The following is a 22556-nucleotide window of genomic DNA, read 5'->3' on the forward strand; positions in this document are numbered from 1 at the left end:
ACTCACAAAAAGATATTCTAAATTCAAACTCAATTCACAACTTAAAATATCCATACTTAATAATTTCAACATCTTCAGATCAACTAGACTTTCCATAATAACAACTTTATTACACATTAAAAAAGAAAAGTATAATATATTATAAAACTTCTGCAATCTAAAGTTACATTTCATTCCTCTGCACAGAAGTTGCAATCTCTTCCTCCATTTTCCGAGCCATAACCTGAAGGCCAACACGGTACTTTCCCACCAAATCCTCCAACCCCAAACCTTCAACAGGATCAACGGCGAACAACCATTCAATCACACACCCACCGTCAGCATCACCATCACCGATGATCCTCATGGTTGACTCATACCACCTAAACCCAATATTACAATCCACGATCTCATACGTAAGACACTGCTCAACATCATCAACGGCCACCAATCTCTCCTTCGACCAGCTCACTTCTTGAAAACCGTCCGATGGGAGGGAGAATCCCGCACAGTAACGGATACATCCGGGCTCGCCGTTGGATCCGTGGATGCCGTAACACGTGGCGAGGTTAGGGAAACGTTTGTGGAGGTTGAAAAAGTCTTTGATGAGTGGCCATGCTTGGTGTTCGGTGGTGTTTTTGAGTTTGATAGAAACTTTGCCTTTCCATCTTTGAACCAACTCTTGCTCCATTTCTGCGCGTGCAAAACAATTAGATTCATTCTCATCGACCACCCTTAGTCTAGTTGATCTGAAAATGTTTAAATGATTATAAAATATAAGTGCTATGCTACGTAACAGCTATCAAAAACCGATATTATTAAAATGGATATCATTATCAAATCATAATATTTACATTTCATATCATTCTTGATTTCAATTCTTTTGTTGTTTGGTATGGTATTTCTTAGGGTGGCAAAATGGATGGATTGGATGGATTTGGATTGGATTGTTAATGGATGGATCAAAACAATCCATTAATCCATTAACAATCCACTAAACTTTCTTTCAAAAATCCAATCCAATCTATCCACTAAGCAATATAATCCATCCAATCCATCCATTAAGATATTTCTAATGGATGGATATTCATCCATCCATACAATTAACTTAAATATTATTTTTTTATTTTCAGTTAATTTTAGAAAAACAATTTTTTTATAAATTTTTTTAATTATAAATATTTATCCATGTAACTAATTCTAATCAATTAACATGTTGATTAAATTTACTTAACCCATTAACGTGGTAACCTTTTCAATTAACGTGTCGATTAGCTTTCTAATTCTAACCAATTAATTTTTCATTAACTACTTCTATCTAAAGAAAATTAAAATCAATACATAGCAATTAAGCCATTTTACATAAAAATTAAATTAGACACAGACAAGGTCATTTAAGTATGAGCATTATTAATTTTTTTATGTTTACATCAATAAGACAACAACAATAAAGATTCACATTTTTTACATTATGAGACAATACAAGAAAGAAAAACTATGAGTGAATATGTGAGACATAAAAATGTCAAGAAATTGTTTAATTTTAGATTTTTCATTTTTTTTTAATAAAAAATAATTTAATAGTAATAAGCTAAATCCATTGGATCTATAAAATGAGGTGGATGGATTGAATCCATCCATATAGTTTGATGGATGGATTGGATCAATCCATTAAATTTGTTTTTTATTTAATGGATGAATTGGATGGATAAATTATTGGATGGATTGGATGGATATTCTCTTAATGGATTTTATTGTCACCCCTAGTATTTCTATATTATTCTTTGCATCAAATTTAAATTTATATATAAATTATTATTATTATTATTTAATTATTAATAAAGATCATTCAATATAATATTTTTATTATTAGTAGTAGTATTTTTATAATTATTATTATTATTATTATTATTATTGTATTAATATAGTGTTAATTTAATATTTAATAAAATAAAGATGATATATATATATATATATATATATATATATATATATATATATATATATATATATATATATATATATATATATATATATATATATATATATATATATATATGGATTTGCTAACGTAGACCCACATGTTTTTATGAAGGTCTATTTTAGCAAACTTTAACTACAAAAAAAAAAGTTAAATGCATCCTAGCGTTCATGTTGCTAAAATAGACCTTCATAAAAATAAGTGGGTGTATTATAGCAATCCCCTGCGGGGTTTGCAATAATACACCAACTTATTTTTATGAAGGTGTGTTTTAATAAGTTTTAACTAAAAAATATTTAAATGCACTCCTAAAGTGTATGTTGTTAATAATAATATCGTTATTATCCATTTTTAAACATTACAATTTCAAATCAATTAATTGTAATAATAAAAAACAAATTTGATGATTTTGAGAAGTTAAAACAATTGAAACAATAATCCAATTTACTATATTGAAAATAAAGGACAATAAATTGCAATAGCATGCTTGCAAGTCAATCACAATCATAATTAAAATATGAAATATTACTTATATTAGAAATTAATATAATTTATCATAATAATAGTATTACCGTTACCTATGAAATTTAAATAATGCATAACAAAATAACATATTTAAATATTGTTAGAATCATTTGTAACATAATTGAAGACCTCCAATATATTATTGTCAGACAGATACTTATATGATTTTTCACATGATTCTCATGTAATAAGAATGTAAAAGTAGTAACAAAATAATTCTTCTTTCTTCTTTACGTCCGCAAGAAATAGTAGAGAAAACTACATCACAAAATCCTATAAAAAAATTATTAAAAAACTGTATAGTTAAAATATTTAGATAATTGATATAATAGAGTAAATTAAATCATAAGTCTGACATATAAATTGAAGAATAGTTAACACATAGTCAAAAATAAGAAAATGTAATAAAAATATCGATACAAAATTTTTAAAAAAATACCTTGTCTTTGTTTGGGTAGAAGAGGATGAAGATATACATACAACAATAAAAAATAGTGGAAATATATATAATTACTACAATAGAATAAGTTGAGGTACTTGTCATATAAATCAAATAATAGTTAAAACATATGAAAAGAAAGGAAAATATCAATACAAAATAGAAAATGAAGTACTGTCTCAACTTTATTTGAAGGGAATGATGAAGACCTATAAGGCTACAACAAAATATATAGTACAGATATGTAAAACTCATCTTCGAGCTATGTATTTATATACATAAAAATGATTATTAAAAAGACAATAACTCTTATTTTGTAACTCATATGTTAGAAAAAAAAATTGTAACTCACCTTTTTACCAATTAAAATCTATTATTAATTAATACTAATTAAATATTTGTATTCTAATTAAAACATATTTACTTTTACCTTTATTATAATAATTTCATAGTATTGCAAATGACAAATATTTATGGAATATATTTTAGCCAAGTAAAAAAAAATCTAGAATTATGAAGAAAAAAAATTTCATGTAGAAGTTTATATCTATAAAGTGAATAATAATAATAATAATAATCAATAAAAATATTGATTAATTATTTTTAATAAAATCTTGCCCTAATAAAAAAATTCCCGTATTAGTCCTAGTTGGTCAACCGGTTATTTTTAATCAAATATAAGTAAATAAACTAAGTTTTTAGAGCTAATAATATATTTTACATATTAAAGTATTGAGTTCAAATGTTTTAATATCAAATATTATTTTTTTTGGTACTGAGACAGTTTATTAAAAATTATTTATTTATTATAATAAAACTAGGATATTAGATGGGATAAATGTAATGATTTAGTGTGAAGAATAAAAAAGTGATAAAAATTCAAAATTTTAATAGGTTTCTAATATGATGTCACATTAGATTAAGGTTTCTAATAAGATGCCACGTTGGATTTAGGATCAGGTTGTGTCCAACGTTGTCATCATGACAACCTTGAATTTATATTAAGATGACCAATACTAAGCGACAAATTAGCTAATTAATGGAAGAAAGTAAAAGTTAGCTTTTTACATAAGAATTAATTCTAATAAAATCAATTGTGGATCTACCAATCGTTAGTTGGTCCAGTGGTGATTGGCGCTGGATTTGGTAGGGAGAACCACGGTTCGATCCCCCGCAACTGCGATCGGGAGGGGGATGGAACCACTTGATGCCAGAACTCGCCCCCGAACCGGACTAAACCAGTGGTATAAAGCCAAAAAAAATCAATTGTGGATCTACATGGTTACAAAACGAGGAGGTTAATAATCCATGGTACAATTTTAGGTGAGGATTTTAAAAGTCTGGAATTTCTTTTCTTATTATTATGGCGCGTTTCATATCTCTGAAAATTTAAAAAAAGTTGTAAGTGCTTTTGAAAATGTATTTGAACGCATTTTATATCATCATTCTTTGTAAATCAAGAAGTCATCTCATTTTTGCCGAAAATTGTTCCAGAGATGCATCTTCGGACGCATCTTAAATCACCACATTTTTCATAAATCAAGCAGCCACCTCATTTTTGCCAAAATTTGGTTCGGAGATGCATCTACAAAAAATTTTTGCAACATTCGGGATTTGAACCCAAGAACACACGAATAGGAACCAAACGCCCAACCACTGGGCCAACTCCTTTTATTTGTAATAATTTGCTCCATAAAGTATAATAAGAACAAAAATTGGATATAGAACAAATCATTAATCTTCCTTCGATCTTCTTCTCCAAATTGAAGCACGTTTCTCTAATCCTCCATGTTCCAATTTTGATAACAGAAAAATCAACATTGTGACACTAAAATCCTCCATCTCTGAAATCAATTCAGTCGTAATTACACTACGACTACGAAATCAATTTCGCCGTAATTTAAAACGAAAACCCCCAATTTGAAAACCCTAAACCTCAGTATATTAGATTGTTATGAATTGAATGTTAATCTGGATTTTAAGATTCATGAACAAGATCAGTTTATTATATTGAAGGATAATAAATCATTTCCCACTAGAACGATAAAAATTATGTGTGATCTTGTAGTAGAGCTAATGTCACCACCGGGAATCGCTACAATGAAAATTTAAAAACCCCATTTTTTGAGATAAAAATTGAATCTTTTTCTTGTAGGTGTGAGGGATTCGAATTGAATTGGGGTTTGAGAAAATTGTGAAAAGATTGTTGAAAAGCTGAAGAAAATTGTTATAATTTACCACTTATAATCTAATGGAAGAAAAACTACAGAGAATTGTTCTCTTCTTGTTGTTGTTTTGGTACAAAAGCAATTATGAAAGAGATGAAGCAGATTTGATTGGTCCTTCAAATAAGAGAACAACTACTGCTTGGTGTTTTCTTGGTCCGACTGTTGTCATGTGACAGAGATGAAGCAGATTCCGTTTTGGATTCTTGGTGTTTGCTTGATCATAGCTATTCCAGAAGAAAACTTGTGAGAGAGATGAAGCATTAACAAAAAAGAGTAGTTAGTGTGGTGGTTGGGCGCATGGCATTTCATTCCATGTTTTTGGGTTCGATTCCTCCTAGAATTAAATTTTTAAGATATATTTCTTATGTTTTCATATGAAGCTAATACACAGTCAGCAAAATTATTGCCACGTAGGAAGATTTCAAACGCCCGGTCAGCTAAACAAGGGATAGGGGCTGCAAAAAACAAAATCTTTATTTTATAAAGGGGGAATAAAAAAATACTTCAGGGGGAAAACCAAAACTTGTCCTAATGGCAGGGGGTCGTTTATTTAACCTTATAAATTATTATTATTATTATTATTATTATTATTATTATTGACAATTTTATTATTATTCATATTATTATTATTACTATTATTTTAATTATTAGTATTCTTGGGATGATTAATTAAAATTTGGAATAATAAGGAATTAGGGAATATAGGGGGTAACAGAGAGTTAGAGAAAACACTTTTCACGTAAAAAGAGAAAAGAGAGAGCTAGGACAAACAAAGGGAATCAACCAATTTCACCATTGTCAAAGAGAATCAAAGCTTGGAATTTAGGTAGGGGAATGGGTTCATCTAATGGTGATTAAACATGAGAGGGTAGTGAGGGTTCCTTTCCCTCTTAGGTTTATGTGTATTTTCTACGTTTGCCTTGAATTTGAATATGGTTGTGCATAGGTTGTGATTGAAATTCGTAATTGAGTTTATGTGTACGATTATGGTGATGATAAACTCATGAATATGTTGGATTGTTGCTGCAATAAGCGTACAGATATAGAAAATTCTAGTACACACTGCCAATACGCTTATGGGGGGGCCATAAGCGTATGAGGGGACATCCCGGGGGATGTACGCGTATCATACGTGCCTTGTCCCCATGTCATGGAAAACACTTCCGGTGATACGTGTATGGTACGCGTACGAGGGCTGTCTGATACGTATATGGGAGGGGTCATACATGTATGCTAATTTGTTAGGAGATTGAAGGGAAATCCTTCCCTGGAAATGCGCATATGATACGCGTATGGGGTATGGGCAGCCAAGGTCATACACGTATGGGCAATACTATATGCGTATGAGCCTGCTTGTGCAGTAATGTCATATTTTTCTGATTTCCTTCCCGATTTCGCATGCAACGTAAATTCCAAAGATACTAGAGGATAAAAATGACTTAAATGATTAGAGAATGGTTTAGGTCAGTGTCGGATAAGTAAAATAGGTGGGGTTTAAAGTCATGACTATTTACTCTATGACCACACCAATGGTCCTCCAGGGTCATGTGGAAAATTAAAACTATGCAAGAGTTGCCAATTTAGGATCATCTAAAGTATTCCATGACTTGGTTGATTATCACTAGGAACTCTACGAGTCTATGTTTAGAACATACCTAGTTCAAAGACGCTAATGGTTCGGGTTCCCATTGGGAATACGACTTCTCTAATTCTAAAAATCATCAAGTTCTACGATGACCGGGGGTTCAGATACATTAAGAGAGCTCTGATTATAATATTACTCCCGGTCTAATTGAGTAACCTATCTGTTATGTGACACCCGGTATTTAATTAATTATTTAATTAAATATTTTAAAACTATTTAGAATTTAATTGTTGAATTTATGGAGTGTTGAGAATTATTGACATGGGTTGTTATGATTAATTATTCGATTAATTAATTGATTAAGTTGTAGAAATAGTATTGAAGAAATACTTGATTTATTATATGGACTTAATTAAGTAATGGTGGTAGTAAAAGGTGGGGTGAGAATGTTAGGCCCAATAGGTTTAATGAAATTAGGTTAAGATAGGGATTAAGTTAGTTATAAGGGAAAAAGTCTTGGGGAATTGGTCATGAGAATTTGCAGAGAAGAGAGAAAATAGGATAGAAACTCATTCCCGTTTTTTTATTGCAGAAGTCTCACTAAATCGAAGATCCTCGATTCGTTAACCGTTGGATTGTGGCCAAATTTTAAGGGTAGGTTCGCAACACCTATATCTAACCTTTGACCGTTCAAATATTCAAAATAAGGTATGAATTGCGAGATATCATCATAGAACTGTAGCTTCATATTTGGGAAAATTTTCAACTTTTGATTCTGATTAAAAGAGGCAAGGGTTAGAAGCTAAGGATAGAAGGCTTCGATCGGTAGAATTATAGAGTAATCTCTAATCTAAGGTAAGGGCAGGGTTTTGACTCTATAATGAGATTTATGATGAATTGTATGTGGGATTGGGTTTGAATAATCACCTCTGTTTGTGATTGTGTAAAATTGTTGCGTTGTGGTGGTTGTTTCTGAAATTGCTGAAATTGTTCTACTGTCAATGAATCTATTGTTGAAAATTGTTCTATGTTGATGTTGGTATAGTTGTTATGTTTTTGTAATAATACGTTGTTGATATTGTGATGTTGGTGATGTGATTAAGATTATATTATCGTTATGATTATGTTGTTGATACGATGATGATGTTGTAGGCCTATGGCTAGTGTTGTAGTGACGATATAGGCTAATGCATTTTGTGATGATGATTACCTCTAATAATTGGTAATAACAGTGATATAGGCGTATGCATCGTGATGAGATTTTTCTTTGTGTTGTATGTGATTGTTGCATACATTGAGTCGCATTCATTGCATAGTAAATGCTTGGAAATTAGGGCAAACACGACAGCCTAAAAATTATGGCAAATACGACGGTCTGAAAATTATGGCAAACACGACGGTCTGAAAATGGAAAATGTTTAAGTTGGCCTAAAAATGGCAAATGTTTAAGTTGGCCTGAAAATGGAAAAAGTGACGATGGCCTGAATGGCAAATGTTTAAGTTGGGAGTTTTACTCCAAATGGTATCAAATGCATATGCATTGTTATGAGTCGTATTTCGAGTTGATTAATTGTTGTTGATGATGTTCTTGTGATGATGGATAAGTGTTGTATTAAGTTGATGATTTTGTTGTAATACGTTGTTGATGACTTAGTGTGAAATTATGCTAACGATTTGTTATGACAGGTATTGTTGGAAAGATATGTAATGGTTCTTATAACTATTATTATAACTATTGTTGTTAATTGCTATTATAGCTATTTTTCGTTGCTATTTGTTATTATATTTGTTGTTATAATTGTTGTTTGAAAGTTGTGAAGTGGTAAATTATACGATATGATTTCAATTATATTATTTATCATGCATCGTATTATATTGTTAGATATCTCACCCCTTCTGCTGATGTTTCCCCTACCATGGAAAATGGGCAGGTACCCAAGTATAACTGTGGAAGTTTGAAGTTAATTTATGAAGTCTTCATGTTGCTCTATAATAAGTCAAGAGGGTATTGCTCTGCTACGTAACACTCGGGGGATGGACGATTGTTGTTATGTTTAAATGTTGTTATTACCTTAAGTTCAATTATGCATTATCATGTTGATTTTGAAGTTGTTTAGTCGAATAAATATGTTAAGCGAATTGAAGTTGAATAATATCAATAGTTGCAAAGTGTTTTTAGTGAATAAAAGATGTGATGTTGTTACCGTTGAGAAATTATGATTCCGCTGTTTAGTTGATTAATTGAATTGAAATATGTTGCTATAAGTTCATCCAGGTTCTAAATGTTATGTATATGCATAATTATGAATTTATGATTAATGTATGTTGCTTATGTGAAGTAAATGTGAAATCTCTTGTATGATTAAAATTTCCGCACTCTGATTTTATTAATATTCGATGGATAGAATTGGGGTGTTACAGGTTACGCTAAAACGATGTGATCGAGTTAAACAAATGCTTTCAACCGGTCAGGAAAATACGCCTTTATGACAAACTTAACATATGTGATCGAGTTAAGCATCCACTATATATGCATTTCGGACATATAATAAGCTATTAATATACATCTGGGTCTAACCATAAATAGCCAGAAGTAGCATGGGCTAAAAAGATTCACTCGGGGCTTATCAAACAATTGATGCGGTCAGTTGAAAAAACAAATTAATAAAGCAATAAAATTCATTAAGACATATGAGATGTTATTGGTCTTGGTGATGTTCGACGCTTACTTGACGATTATCATTGTTCATAATTCAACAAATAGGCTAATCAAACTATTGGAAAATATATATTACCGGTTGGTATTAATCATACCTCCGATTTAAAGTAAATCTTGACTGGATATAATTTCGACATGATTCGTTACCCATACTTACTAGATAATACGGGATCCCACTAGGGCTTTCCGACCTCTCCATATCTAGAACCTATCGGGTTCTGCAATGCCATAAAGACAGGATCCCACTTGGACTTCTCCAAATCCTCTATGATGAAAACTCTTGGGTCTTCCTACCCTATCTATGTAGAGAACTCGCCGAGTTCTACAAATGTCCACAGGTTGAAGACCACTAGGGTTCTCTGATTTATCCATTTAGGAAATGTCTATTTGTTTGACTTCATTAAAATATTAGTTTCATTATACTCTATGAAAGTCACAAATTATCACAATGTGTGACCCGATGAACTTAACAAAATATTATTAAAAAAAGTTTATATGATCTCGGATAGAACTCAAAATCTATGGATCATATCGGTACAAGATCAAACCCGATTTACGAAACAAATCAGGGAGAATTCCTTATTTTTTGTCCGAACACTTCAACCTTTTAGGTCTCGAGCTTGTGGGGATGTACATACAAGAATTCTCAAGAGCCATGTCTGTATTTATATCTCAAACCCGGGTTGGTACAGGTCTCAGATTCGGGATGTTACAGTGCTTAAGGTCGGTTATAGAGGTTACAGTTATTATGAATGACAGTTACAAATGTTGTGGTGATTTCTCAATTTCTTAGGGACGTTACAAGCGTTACAAAGTTGCTTAATGGTCATTGGATCAAGTATTACATTATAAATAGGGGCTCCTATTTGAGGGATAAGGAAGATAATCTTCTTGAGCGGACACGTACAATCATCGTGTAGCTCGAATCCCTTAAGCGTTGTGATCCTTCCATTCTCTCATTGACTAAAGATGAATCGATGAATAACATAAAAATGAGTGATAACCTTGGAGGTCACCAACAATGGTGGCCCTTCGGCATTCTCCTAAAATCCCCCTAAACACATAGCAGTTGCAGCCTCACCGGATTAACTTACGAGAGGTTAATCAAATATGTTATGTCAAAACAGTAACGTAACGTGATAATCTTAAAGACAAGTTAGTTAGGAAGGGTGTGTTAAATGCTTCCATATGAAAGAAATTTTTTGAGGAACTTTCGTTCTTTGATTACATGTAATAATTCTCTCTCATCATACTAGTATTTCCTATTAGTTTTTACAGTATTTTCAATAAAATTTGGATTAACATTGATCAATTTTGAATTTAACATTCCTTACGTAAGAGTTAAGACTTATGTTTAGAGTAACAACAAGAGACGAAGGACACTCTTACTTAAATCTAAGAGGTGTTATTTGTAAGGTCTTTAAAAAAATCCAAAAACATCCTTAATCAACACACAAAATAAGAAAATCTTAAGAAAAATGATAAGAGAGAATGACATACTTCCTTCAATCAAACCCTAGAAACATTTTTTTAAAAATAATAATAATAATAATGTTAGTATTATTAGGTCAAAGTAAGGGTTGCAGGGTTGTTTATTAAGCCTTTATCGTTTAACAGTGGATAGGTCGCTACTCTATTTTCTTTTCCAATCTCAGAATTTGGGTTGAACCTAACTCATCTCAACAAAACAAGCTTGTAGGGTGAGGATTGCCCCCACTTATAAACACAACACATGTCATATCTCTAATTAATATATGACCAAATCCACCCCTTCAAATCCAACACAATGAACGTGTTAAGGGCTACAATGAGGCAAGCCAAATTGCTGCAATTAAGGCGACTAGGGGAAAATAATTAAGGAAGAAATTCCAACACGTTCCTCACGCTTGGGCCTAATGATCCCGAAGCATGGATAATGCGGGAAGCCCAACAATGGATCTAATATAGGCTCTGATAATATCTCATAATTTAGGTTGAGTCTAACACATCTCTACAGAATCAGATTGTAGGGTGAGGATTGTTCCCACTTATAAACACAACACATGTCAGGTCTCTAAGAAATGTAGGAATAAATCCACCCCTTCAAAACACACACAATTAAGGTGGTAGAGGCTACAATGAGGCAAGGCAAAGTGTCACAATTAAGGTGACTAGGAGAGGACTGCAACTAAGGCGGAAAGTCCAACAGTACTCATATTAAAAAAATCGTACATAAAACATAATATATTTATTATTATTGAAAATTTAATAATATGATTAATAACAAATTATCACATTTAATAAATTCACAATACAGTATGAAGTCTAAAGGTAGTAAATGGGCATACTCGCCCTATTATGCCTTGATTTTAAGATAAGCGGGGCAAAGAAGATTTAACCTCCCCTTTGTTATAATTTACGCTAAAAAAATTTACAAACCATAAAAAAATCATTATGGACATGTTATAAAAACAAAATTTTCGATATCCAAATTCGAGTTCTTAGCAGAAATTGTGTGAAAATTACGAAATTTCTGGAGACAATTTACCATAATTTTTGAAAATTGTATTGTTGTGATAAAAAAACCAAAAAAAAAAAACATACCGAAAATTTCTAAAATTTTCGATTAATAACAAAATCTTTTGGAAATTTGAAATTTTCGGTATATTCGAAATTTTGTTTATACTTGAAATTTCTGGTAGTTCTGCAAAAAAATGTTTATTTGTGTGAGCCAAAATCGACAACTTCTTCTACGAATTTCTATATAGATTTTACAGAGTTCTTTATCGCTGATGATGTATGTTTTCTATGTACCAAATGAAAATTTTAATGGTTTTCTCGTCTCTATGATATTGATAGTTTACTCTTTATAGTTGCAATTGACAGATATTTAAGTCGCAATCTAAAGTTTTAGCATGGGCACAACTCACAAGCTACTGGTAAATATAGAAACTGAGTTTGTCGAACTTTTCAAGCACTTTGAGACTGTTTGTGCTTATATTTATTTATTTGTTAAATATGTGAATGAAGCATGGTTGACACCTTATAAAGTTAGGTTTGTTGTTACTAGGACTAACAGAGTCACTCATTTAGGGAACACAACAACAAACAGGTACACGGAATATGACAGTTTGATGTTATTACATAACTAATCGTAATTTAACATATATTTCTATTTATGGTTTATAGGGTAGAGTCTGCTCATTGGAGACTATAAACATGTTGACTACAATTCGGGGAGATTTATGCCAAAGTTGTGATGCTGTGAGCACCATGTTGAAGTTGCAGCTAGGTTCAATCAGAGTGTCGTTTTAAAAAAGTATTGTCATCATTGAGATCGGTATAACACTCCATTATATGTCAACTTGCGCGATTTTATCTCAAGATAATGTATACAGCTCATTGGAAAGGAAATGGAAATGGTAAAATATGTTGGTTCAAGCCAAAAAAGACATGGTTGCTTCATTGGAACAACACACGGGTTATCGTGTGCGTGTCAGCTCGTCGGTTTTCAAATACTATACAATCTTATTCCTTTAGACTTAATTCATGTATTTTGGATGAAATTGCATATTGCAGAGCACGAGGTCAATTATGATGAGAGTTGTACACCGTGGGATTTAGCAACAGAGTGTGGAGAGTTTAAGACATATTTCATTACTTTGGATATTGTAGGCCTAGGGGTATTGAAGAAAAAGATATGGGAACTAACACATTCATCCACAACTTCTATGTGTCCACCGTTAGTGAAATACAAGCCAAAAAAGGGAGTTAAGATTAGTCAAAAAGTCATGAGAGTGATTTGCATCGTGATCCTAGCCAGTGAGAGTAAGCTGATGGCTCGCATGGAAGTCAGACTATGAAAAAATCATGCACAAAACCAACTAAAAGTCAACCGCCAAGTATGCCGATTGGTAGTCAACCATCCACCGAATCTTCAAGACATGTTTACTTGTCACAGTTTCCTGCTTTCTTACATCCATACATCTGGGACATTATTGATATTAGTGACAATGAAAATTGTGGTCTTCATGCTATTGCAGCATTACTTGGATGGGGCGAAGAGTCATAGCCTTTGATACATACGCATACAAATGCCCAAGTTCATCAACACACTCAATTGTTTTTCAAGTTGTTTTATGACATAGTTTATGCAGTTAGGAATGCTTTACGAGTATACCACTTGGGAGTGCAGGATATGGATAAATGAATGACGATTCTTGATATGGATAACTCTATTGCTTCTAGATACAATGTTGTATTTGTCTCCCTCCAAAAGACTTAACATCACATTTTTTCCTCTTGCCTTAACTCCACCGATGTATACGAGCCGACATAAAGTCATTGTTGTTGATTTAGTCAACAATAATCATTGGGTTTAGATAAAGTTGAAATCTGATTGGACACTGTCTCCCGTCACTGACTGTTGGAGACATAATTGTATTGATTATGCAAAAAGCATGAAAATCGGCATATGCGGGTCGCTTTAGTCACTAGGAAGACGAAGGTAAGAAATCATCCATGTTTGTTTTATATTCTTGTATGTATGATAGTTATTATATTTATATATTTAGTCCGATAGCATTTTTATTGATTCAGTAATTCGAGAAAAAGTAAAGAGGAAAAGGCTTATTGATGCTATACTAAAAATATCATATTTCTGAATTTTTTGGGCAAGTATCGAAAATTTTAAATTTTCAATAATATCTCTCTTTTAACCGAAAATTTGAAATTTTTGGTGAACTCCTGCATGTTACGGTAAAAAATATAATTTTTAAAAAAGATCGATATTCTTTCAAAATTTCCAATAGCGGCCTGCATTTCTTAAAATTTATAGTATTTATATGAGGGTATTAACGTAAAAACACTAGAAAATAAAATGTTGGTTCGAAATCTTGGCTCAATCCAACAAAAATGTCTTATTAACATGGCAGATCCAACCTATTTTACCATTCCTAGTTAGCATTAGTGATTCCAAGGCAATATGGTCAAAGGCAGAAAACAACCCCAATCCCTCATCAATACAAATAACTCAAACTCAATATATATTATGATTAAACTCCTTATGATGGAGCCTTGCATAAAAATATAGTATCACCACACTAGACACCATAAATAACCCTGAACATTAACATCTGTAATTTTATCATGCAGAAAATCTAGCTAGCTCTGTATGAAGCACATAGAACCTGTCCACATGAAAGAATTGGCAGAGGTGAAAGGGGATAGAAGGGAAATTGGAAAGAAAGTGTTTAAGAATAAGGATGATAATGAGAGGAAAGGGCTTGAAAGGAGCGCCTTGAAATCACATAGAAGAGGAGGTGGAATGGTATCAATGAAGAAAAACTCAAGGTCAATATATCATAAGGTGCAATGGAGTAGATTAAGAGAAAGGAAAATAAGCTTTGCAGAGATGGTCAATTGTCGGTGTCGACGAACACGGAAACCAAAAGTGAAGTATAGAGATCAAGATGAGAACATATCAAATCATAAGAGTTTCTACCTGATGAAGGGACCAAGTAAATCCCAACAGTCCATCTTCTCCCTGATCACTATCAAAGTACATGTTACCAGAATAAAAACAATCAAATCAAAAAAATAAAAAACCTAAATTTTATGAAAAGGATTTAATGACTCTAATTTCAATTTTAATCAAAAAATTTCACTGCCAATCTAAATCATCCCATAGCAAAAATGGACTAAAAATTAATCAGAATATAATGAAAAACAAAATCCTAACTTTTAGCAATGCTAAATGCTAAAAGCAATGTTTCACTACCATTTTTCATTTTATCCATGACTATCAACCCATTCCCTTATGCTTCCTCATCTCCAATACTTTCCTGTGGGAATTAGAATGCACGTCACTGCGAAAAGTTGGGCTATTTGCAGGGCGGTATTCAGGCACAAGTCGGCCAGACTTATACCTAACCCCACATGCATTACAAAGTGTTTTTGGACCATTTGGACCTGCCCGCCATTGTGGAGTACTCTCGGCTCCACAGTGAGTACATTTCCTCCCAATGGCCAAGGTTTGTACTCGTTCTTTTGAAACTTTGTTACTCGGTAGTCTCCACGAGAATAGCTGGTTAGAGGTGTCAGCAAGGCCAATGCGAGGCTTACTGCGAGACTTGCTCCGTGCACGGACAGGGAACTTTATGTGATTGTAGCCACTTAGCAGGGTAATGCTGTTGCTACTGTTATTGCTGTTGCTACTGCTTGTGCTGTTCTCGAGCATCGGGGTTGTCCTTTGATACTTCAAAATATCTGGTTGAATACAGGCCAAGTCAACAAATGTTTCCACAGCCGGAAACGCATCTTTGTTGGATAACCATTCAAGCTCTTCTTCTGCACACTCCTGGAACAAGAAAATAATAACTCATAAGTATAGAAAAAGAGGTTTCACAAGTCAACTAAGGAATCGGACTGATGCAACTAGTCAATGATGCAGTGAACTTTGAATCAATAAATTAATCCACAACGAGAGAGATGTGGCTTGGACCCGGCAACATGGAAAGCTTGAAACAGTGATCACAAGTATATGAAAACATTGATGTAAAGATAGGAAATATTGTTGGCACCGAAGACACTAACTAACAATCTAGGATTTCAAATACAATGATACTAAAAGGAAAAACAAGTAAAAAACTGCGAGCACCTATAATTATTCTACTTTGGACAAGGACAATATAACATATCACAATTCTAAATTTCTAATTGACTCCAATCGAATCATAATTCACGCATGCTTTTCTCTTCCATGACCACGTTTCAATAAGTCAAAACTCGATCAAAAACTAATATACTCAATGATTTTCTCATGACCTTGCATACATTTTGGAAAGGTTGAAATAGACCATAAAACTTACAGAAAATGAATTTGGATCGGCCAGGTCCAATGTATCAAGCGACAGTGGATCACCGCATTTTGGTTTAAGTGAAGGAAAGGCTTTCTTAGTGTTGTCATCGTCATCCTCGCCTATGTCAGATGAGAAATCCAAAAGGTCATCCACAGAACCAAGGGCTTCCATCCCTGAAAACAAATAAATGTACGTTGAAGTTCAACAGTAGGTCTTATAGAGATAACAAATGGCGGTATCACTAGTGCCGTGCAAACATAAAATACAAAACAGCGAAGAGCATGCCATAAAAGTAAGCAGTGGAAGAAAATACAAATTTTCGAAGTCTAAATATACGACAACCCTCTTAAGCAATTAACATTATTTCACATATAGCGCTGACCAGTGTTGTCTATGGGGGATGGCGGTCCATGGCGGAGAGCCAAAATCCCGCCATAACAGCAGTTTTGTGGCGCAGTCATAGCGGATTATGGTGGAAAAAACCTGCAATATCGACCGATATTTTCCATTGCGGCGAGCCCAAAAACCACCACAGATATCCGCCATGGCACTGCCATTGCAGATATTCGATAACACTGGTGCAGAGTCTACAGACAACTTGCAATTGCCACAATTCATGACCACAACTAAAAATTATTCCATGACAAAAAAGCAATAAGTTTCAGAAACACAATAAAAATTTATTATGATTACCGATTACGCGAACCGATTAAAAGACAGCAATTGAACAAAATAAAGAACAGGTAAAAGAAATGATTGACAATAAACAATTGAAGAATTGTAAAAATGCAAACACACCACATTTTACAAATTAAAAAATTCAATAAAACATAAAAATGAGGAACAAGAAACAAAAGCAATGCAGTAACATACTAACATTAAACTAAAAAAACAAGAAAAGGGCAAAACCAACCACCCATGAAATGTTTCAACCAAAACCACCCACAGCAAATTCTCAAATTAATTATAAAAAAAACAAATTTACACCTTAATGAGTAAAACACATAGTCAAATTAGACATGGTGGAATGGTATCATTAAAAAAACAAGAAACAGTGAAAGAAAGAAAAAAAACATGAGAACAGAGATTAAGGTTTAAAAAACAGAAGCTACCAGCTTTTGACGTTTGTGTACTTGTTGAGAGACAAGAGAGCGAGTGAGAAGCAATGGAGAGAGAGAAGAAACCCCAAAAGAAAACTGAGAGACTGATAGAGCGAACGAGAGATGGTGAGGCACGTGTTGGGGATTAGGGAAACTCCATTTTTTGTATTTTTATTTTTGTTTCAGTATTTATCTTAATATTCTTATTATCCTCTTTTGTCTTTTCATTTTTTTATGGAAGTTTCTAAGATTCTGATTTTATATTTTTTGACTCAGTTGTTTTTTATTTTTCTTAAAATTTAAGTTAAATGAATTTTTTTCATTTTTTATAATTTTTTAATAGACTTAATATTTTGAGATTTTAGAATTTTTTTATTTAATTTTAAAATACAATGCATTATTGTGGTCAAATATATTAAAATCGTAAATGATAATTATTATTAAAAATATTAAAATATATCTTAAGTCGTATTTTAATAACATTTTAATTTATTATAAAAAATAGGTTAAATTATCGATTCGATCCTTCTATTTAATTTATTCATTGATTCTATTTTTCTAATTGGAATTTTAAAAGTTTTAATATTTGTTTTACATATCTATACTTAAAATTTGTGTTTTTTTCATTTTTTTTTTAATGATGTGTTTGAAATGTGACATGTCATTATATATAAGAATTCTTGAGGAACTTAATATATCATAAGTGATACATTAAAAAATAAATATTTTATCAATTTTAAATGCAAAAATATGAACGAGACTATAATTATTTGTATTTAAAATAAGGTGGTTAATTTTATTGATGGTCAGAATCAAAAGATTAAAAGTGTAATTAAACCTTAAAAATATTAAAAACAAAATGAATAAATTATATAAGATCATATTTTAAATTTCTTTGTTAAATCTTTTGAGAAAAAACGATATACACTGACAGTGTAAAATAATTTTACACTGTCAACCAATCACGGTCATGTTAAATGTTAAATCACACTATTATTTTTCAAAAAGTTAATATTACACTGTCAACCAATCACGGTCATGTTAAATGATAAATCACACTATTATTTTTTAAAAAGTTATGTGATATGGCTGATTGATGAATTCAATTGAATGACAGTGTAAAGATATTTTCCACTGTCAATGCTATCTTTAACCTCAAATTTTTTTTATGACAAAATTTTTATTAAGAAATTTTTTTAAACGATAATATCTTCTTTGAACTTGGTTGCATTTTTGAATTAATTGCTTTTACTTATATGGAATTATTTTAGATATAATTTTGATTTTCCAAAGGAGACTTTTCACGCGATTTTATTTTGATTTGTTAAGAAATTATTTTATTTCATAATTAAGAGATTCTTTGTTTAATATGGTCAATATTTAAATATAGAGATTTCTTTCAATAAATAGTTTTTTATTTTAAAAATAACTTAAAATCATGTATTTAAAGAATTTTATCTCAATCCATTGGCATAATCCATTTGCATTGAAAATTTGGTTATAAAAAAAGTATATCATAATCTTGTATATATTTGTGTTCTAGTCTGGGGCAAGGCCCAAACCACTTGGTTCTTATAGCATATAAGATCTGACGACACATATGTTAAATAGGCCTTTGGGTTCATCCAATGGTCCTTGGATGACAATTAAGAAAGACTATATTCAATAATTGTTGGATCAGAAAGACGAATAAATGAATTGACGTCAAAACATAAAAGGAAGAAAATAATGAAAAATGTTCTAGAACTTCGTAGTTTTAAGATAAGCATGCATTATAAGTATATTTGACCAAAGCTGATTGTATCACCTGGACCGTCAAATTTTATGGATCCTATGACATTTGTCTTTGAAAATAGTTGTAGCAAATGAAATATGTTAGGTCCTCATAAACCCTAAATTTTTCCAATAAAATGCAAACATTGAATCAGTCTCAAGTCTACACATTGAATGCCTAAAAATGCATACTTAGGGTTGTCTATGACTTGTGTGTCATAGTGTTTACAGCTACACCCTCCATTACATATTGAAGCACAAGATCATAGAAGAGTTTATTGTTAGATCCTCGTTCACGTCAGTACGTGAATCAGATGGTCTTTGTTAGATAGGGATGACAATGGGCAAAGTTTAGGCAAGTATTATAATATTTGTCCCCGTACTAATAATTTGAAAAAACATCATGTACCTTAGCTCATACCTAGACGGGGACCAATGTTTTTACTCATACTTGTAACTTGTGGGTTCCTAAGCACACATATTTGTACTTGTTCAGTTTGCGAAAAATAAATGGATGCTCAAGCTCTGCGAAGGAACCAGAAATTAACAGAGGTTGATAATTGTTTATCTTAAACAGTGACTCTGATCTCGTTTGCGACAACACGATGGGGCCTGCATGGTTAGCACTTCAACACTCATGTCAGTTCAAGGTTCAAGATGAGTAAAGTGAAAGTGAAGATTAGAGACTATGTACCTTATCATCGCATGTGAATTATTTTATATTTGGGTCGAATAGAGTGGACCTGAGACGGATTGGGCCTTGGCCAATTAGGCCTTTGGCCGATCTAGAACATTTGCCACTGAGGCTTGGTCAAGCACTGAAAGAGTCAGGGTAAGCCTTAAATATCATTGACCTGCCTCTGTGTCAGTCGGGTGGGAAGTATAATTGAATCAGTTGGGATCAATTTTTATAAGCAATTGGGGACAAGTGCATTTAATGCAGTTTTATCATTGAGATGTTTCGTCACGCATTCCTAGCATGTGGATGACGTGACCAACTAAGATGTGGAACAATTTATAAAGTGCTTAAGTGCATTCCAGATTAGCGTGTTCCATAAGTGGAATTCATATTGTTGATCTTGTGATCCTTGTTCATAGTTGGTCTTGATCCTCGACCCTTCAGCAATCGTAGATTATAAATAGGGTGAGTTGAATATTTGGAAGTTTTTCACAACCTTTTAGCTTTCAATATTTAAGTTACATTTCCATAGAGATATTTTCGTTAATTTTTCTTCAGAATTTTGCTCGGAGTGGTTCATAGCTTTGCTTAAAGCATTCGTCTTTTTCATTCCTTCTACTTCATCAATCACTTTTAACCAAGTACCCTTATAACACTAGCTTTTTCTCCACTATTTTCTGCTTTTAATTAGGATGAGTAATACCAACATCCATTTATTGAGTGTTTTTGAGGTGGAAACTTCGTATGAGCGTCCTATGATTTTCATCATCCCATAATAGTAATTGTGTAAGACCATAAATTATATCCAGATCTGATGATTATGGGTCAGAAGGGATGTCTAAAGCTTATTTGGAGGAAGAAACTTCTTCTTCTAGGTCATTAGAAGCCCTTATAGCAAATGTAGACAAGGAATAAATTATACCGAGGTTCCAATTCCCCCTCTCGTTCTCTCAAAAGAGGAGGTATAAACCAATTTCTAAGGAGGGAACACGCTAAACATTTTATTCAAGTTCTTCTTAGGACTGAAGGTTGCGAGCCTAACGACACATTAGTGTTATAACACTTGGATCTTCGGTCGCGACGGCCAAGTGATGCGATGTATGATTGGGTGGATGTAAAAGTGGCAGGAACTTCTTCAACTTTGAGCACTGAGGCCGCCCTGCGTGATACTGACATTATGGTCGATGATTATTCAGAGTAGTCGATCCTTCTAGTGCTATGTGGTAAGAGGATATATAGTTTTTTTAATGAATGCATGGTCTAGTTCTATGACTGTTTGCTTACAAAAATAAAACTTCATCTTCCCTTTTCTAAATTGGAGCTAGATGTCCTTAAACATTTAAAATTTTCCCATTACGAGCTTCATATGAAGTGTTGGGCATATATATAAGGGTTTTCCGATTGTTTTTCAATCACAAGTCTTGGGAGACTTCAATTAACTTATTTTTATATCTCTTTCGTCATAGGAACACATCCCTGGACAACTTTCGTAACTAGGGGCCTCTTCAACTTCACCTAGTCCTTTATTAGTTAGACCCTTTTATTTCAGGGATTAGGGTGTTTTTATGAGACATTTTCTCTTGGTGAAGCCTCTCACTCTTACAACTCACTATGTGTTCGGTTATCTTCCTGGTTAGCCTTTTTACCCCTGTTTGGGTTGGTATCCAAAGTATTGGTCCAAGCTTCATTTTAACTGGGAAATTGGCTCCTATTGTACAAAGTGAGACTCTCTTTCTCCAGACGAGGTGACAATGAAGGAGGAAATGCCATCTTGGTTTCAATGACTTAGTTTTGTGGAAGGGTTCGACCCAGGTGAGGTGCCTCCGACTAAGGTGAGTAAAAGGCAAATATACACTCATGTTATCTTGAGTGCAATTAATCTTGAGGAGAGAAGGAATATTTTTTATGATATTGGAGTCTTCATGTTATTTTTTTACATGTGTGACTGCATTTTACAAATAGCATGTGTCATACCCTAGTTTTGCCCCAGGCATTTACCCATCAAAGTATTTAAATCATCGTCAAGTCATACATGCACCGGTTCAATAAAAATTGACATTTTATCATCTTTTAGTTCATTTTAAATTCAAAAATCGAGTGAATGGCATTACATGCATTTTACCTCCTATGAGTGAAAAATTAGTATGTGTGTGATAAATGATACTTCTCATGGCTTACTTTGTCTATTTTTGATGTTGTCAAAGGGAGAGAAGCATATGCAATACGAAGTTGGGATGCACATATTCAAGGGGTGCATTCATGAAGATGAGAAATGCTTATCGTCACAAGTTATGCCATCATTAAAAAGGGGGAGTATGTAAGTACACTTGCCCATTAGATGTTTTGCATGATGTCAAAACCTAGGAATACCTTAGCATTTATGTATATTGAACGGTATCTCCGAGTCATTATGTGTACCTTTGCATTAGGAATCTTAGAATACACCTATAACATATTTGGAAAAGATATCATGCATAAAAAATGAATTACATGGCATTAAAAATCACTTGCCAGCTTTAAAAATCAATTTTTGCTCAAAACACAAGTGTATGTGTCGACACATGCAGTCTATGTCAACACATGTACTACAATAATAATGTTTGTAGCTTATGTTTGAATGTGTCGACAAAAGCAACTTTTTAGTTCGACACATACTGAGAAAATTACTTCTATGTGCCGACACATAAGATTTTCAGGTCGACACATGTG

At 32.6% G+C, this 22556-nt stretch overlaps 2 protein-coding genes across 2 annotated transcripts; both read right to left on the reverse strand.

The window, feature by feature from the left end:
• Positions 1-826, reverse strand: LOC131600226 (lachrymatory-factor synthase-like). Its single transcript, XM_058872417.1, has one exon. The coding sequence runs from the start codon at positions 668-670 to the stop codon at positions 164-166; it is 507 nt and encodes a 168-aa protein (XP_058728400.1). The 5' UTR covers positions 671-826; the 3' UTR covers positions 1-163.
• Positions 827-14245: 13419 nt separating this feature from the next.
• Positions 14246-17567, reverse strand: LOC131600228 (GATA transcription factor 1-like). Its single transcript, XM_058872418.1, has 3 exons — positions 17408-17567; positions 16305-16468; positions 14246-15793 (listed from the first exon to the last, which is right to left on the reverse strand). The coding sequence occupies exons 2-3, from the start codon at positions 16464-16466 to the stop codon at positions 15239-15241; spliced, it is 717 nt and encodes a 238-aa protein (XP_058728401.1). The 5' UTR covers positions 16467-16468; positions 17408-17567; the 3' UTR covers positions 14246-15238.
• Between the last annotated feature and the right edge of the window lie 4989 nt (positions 17568-22556).

Source organism: Vicia villosa, linkage group LG4 (genome assembly GCF_029867415.1).
Source record: "Vicia villosa cultivar HV-30 ecotype Madison, WI linkage group LG4, Vvil1.0, whole genome shotgun sequence".
NCBI lineage: Eukaryota > Viridiplantae > Streptophyta > Magnoliopsida > Fabales > Fabaceae > Vicia > Vicia villosa.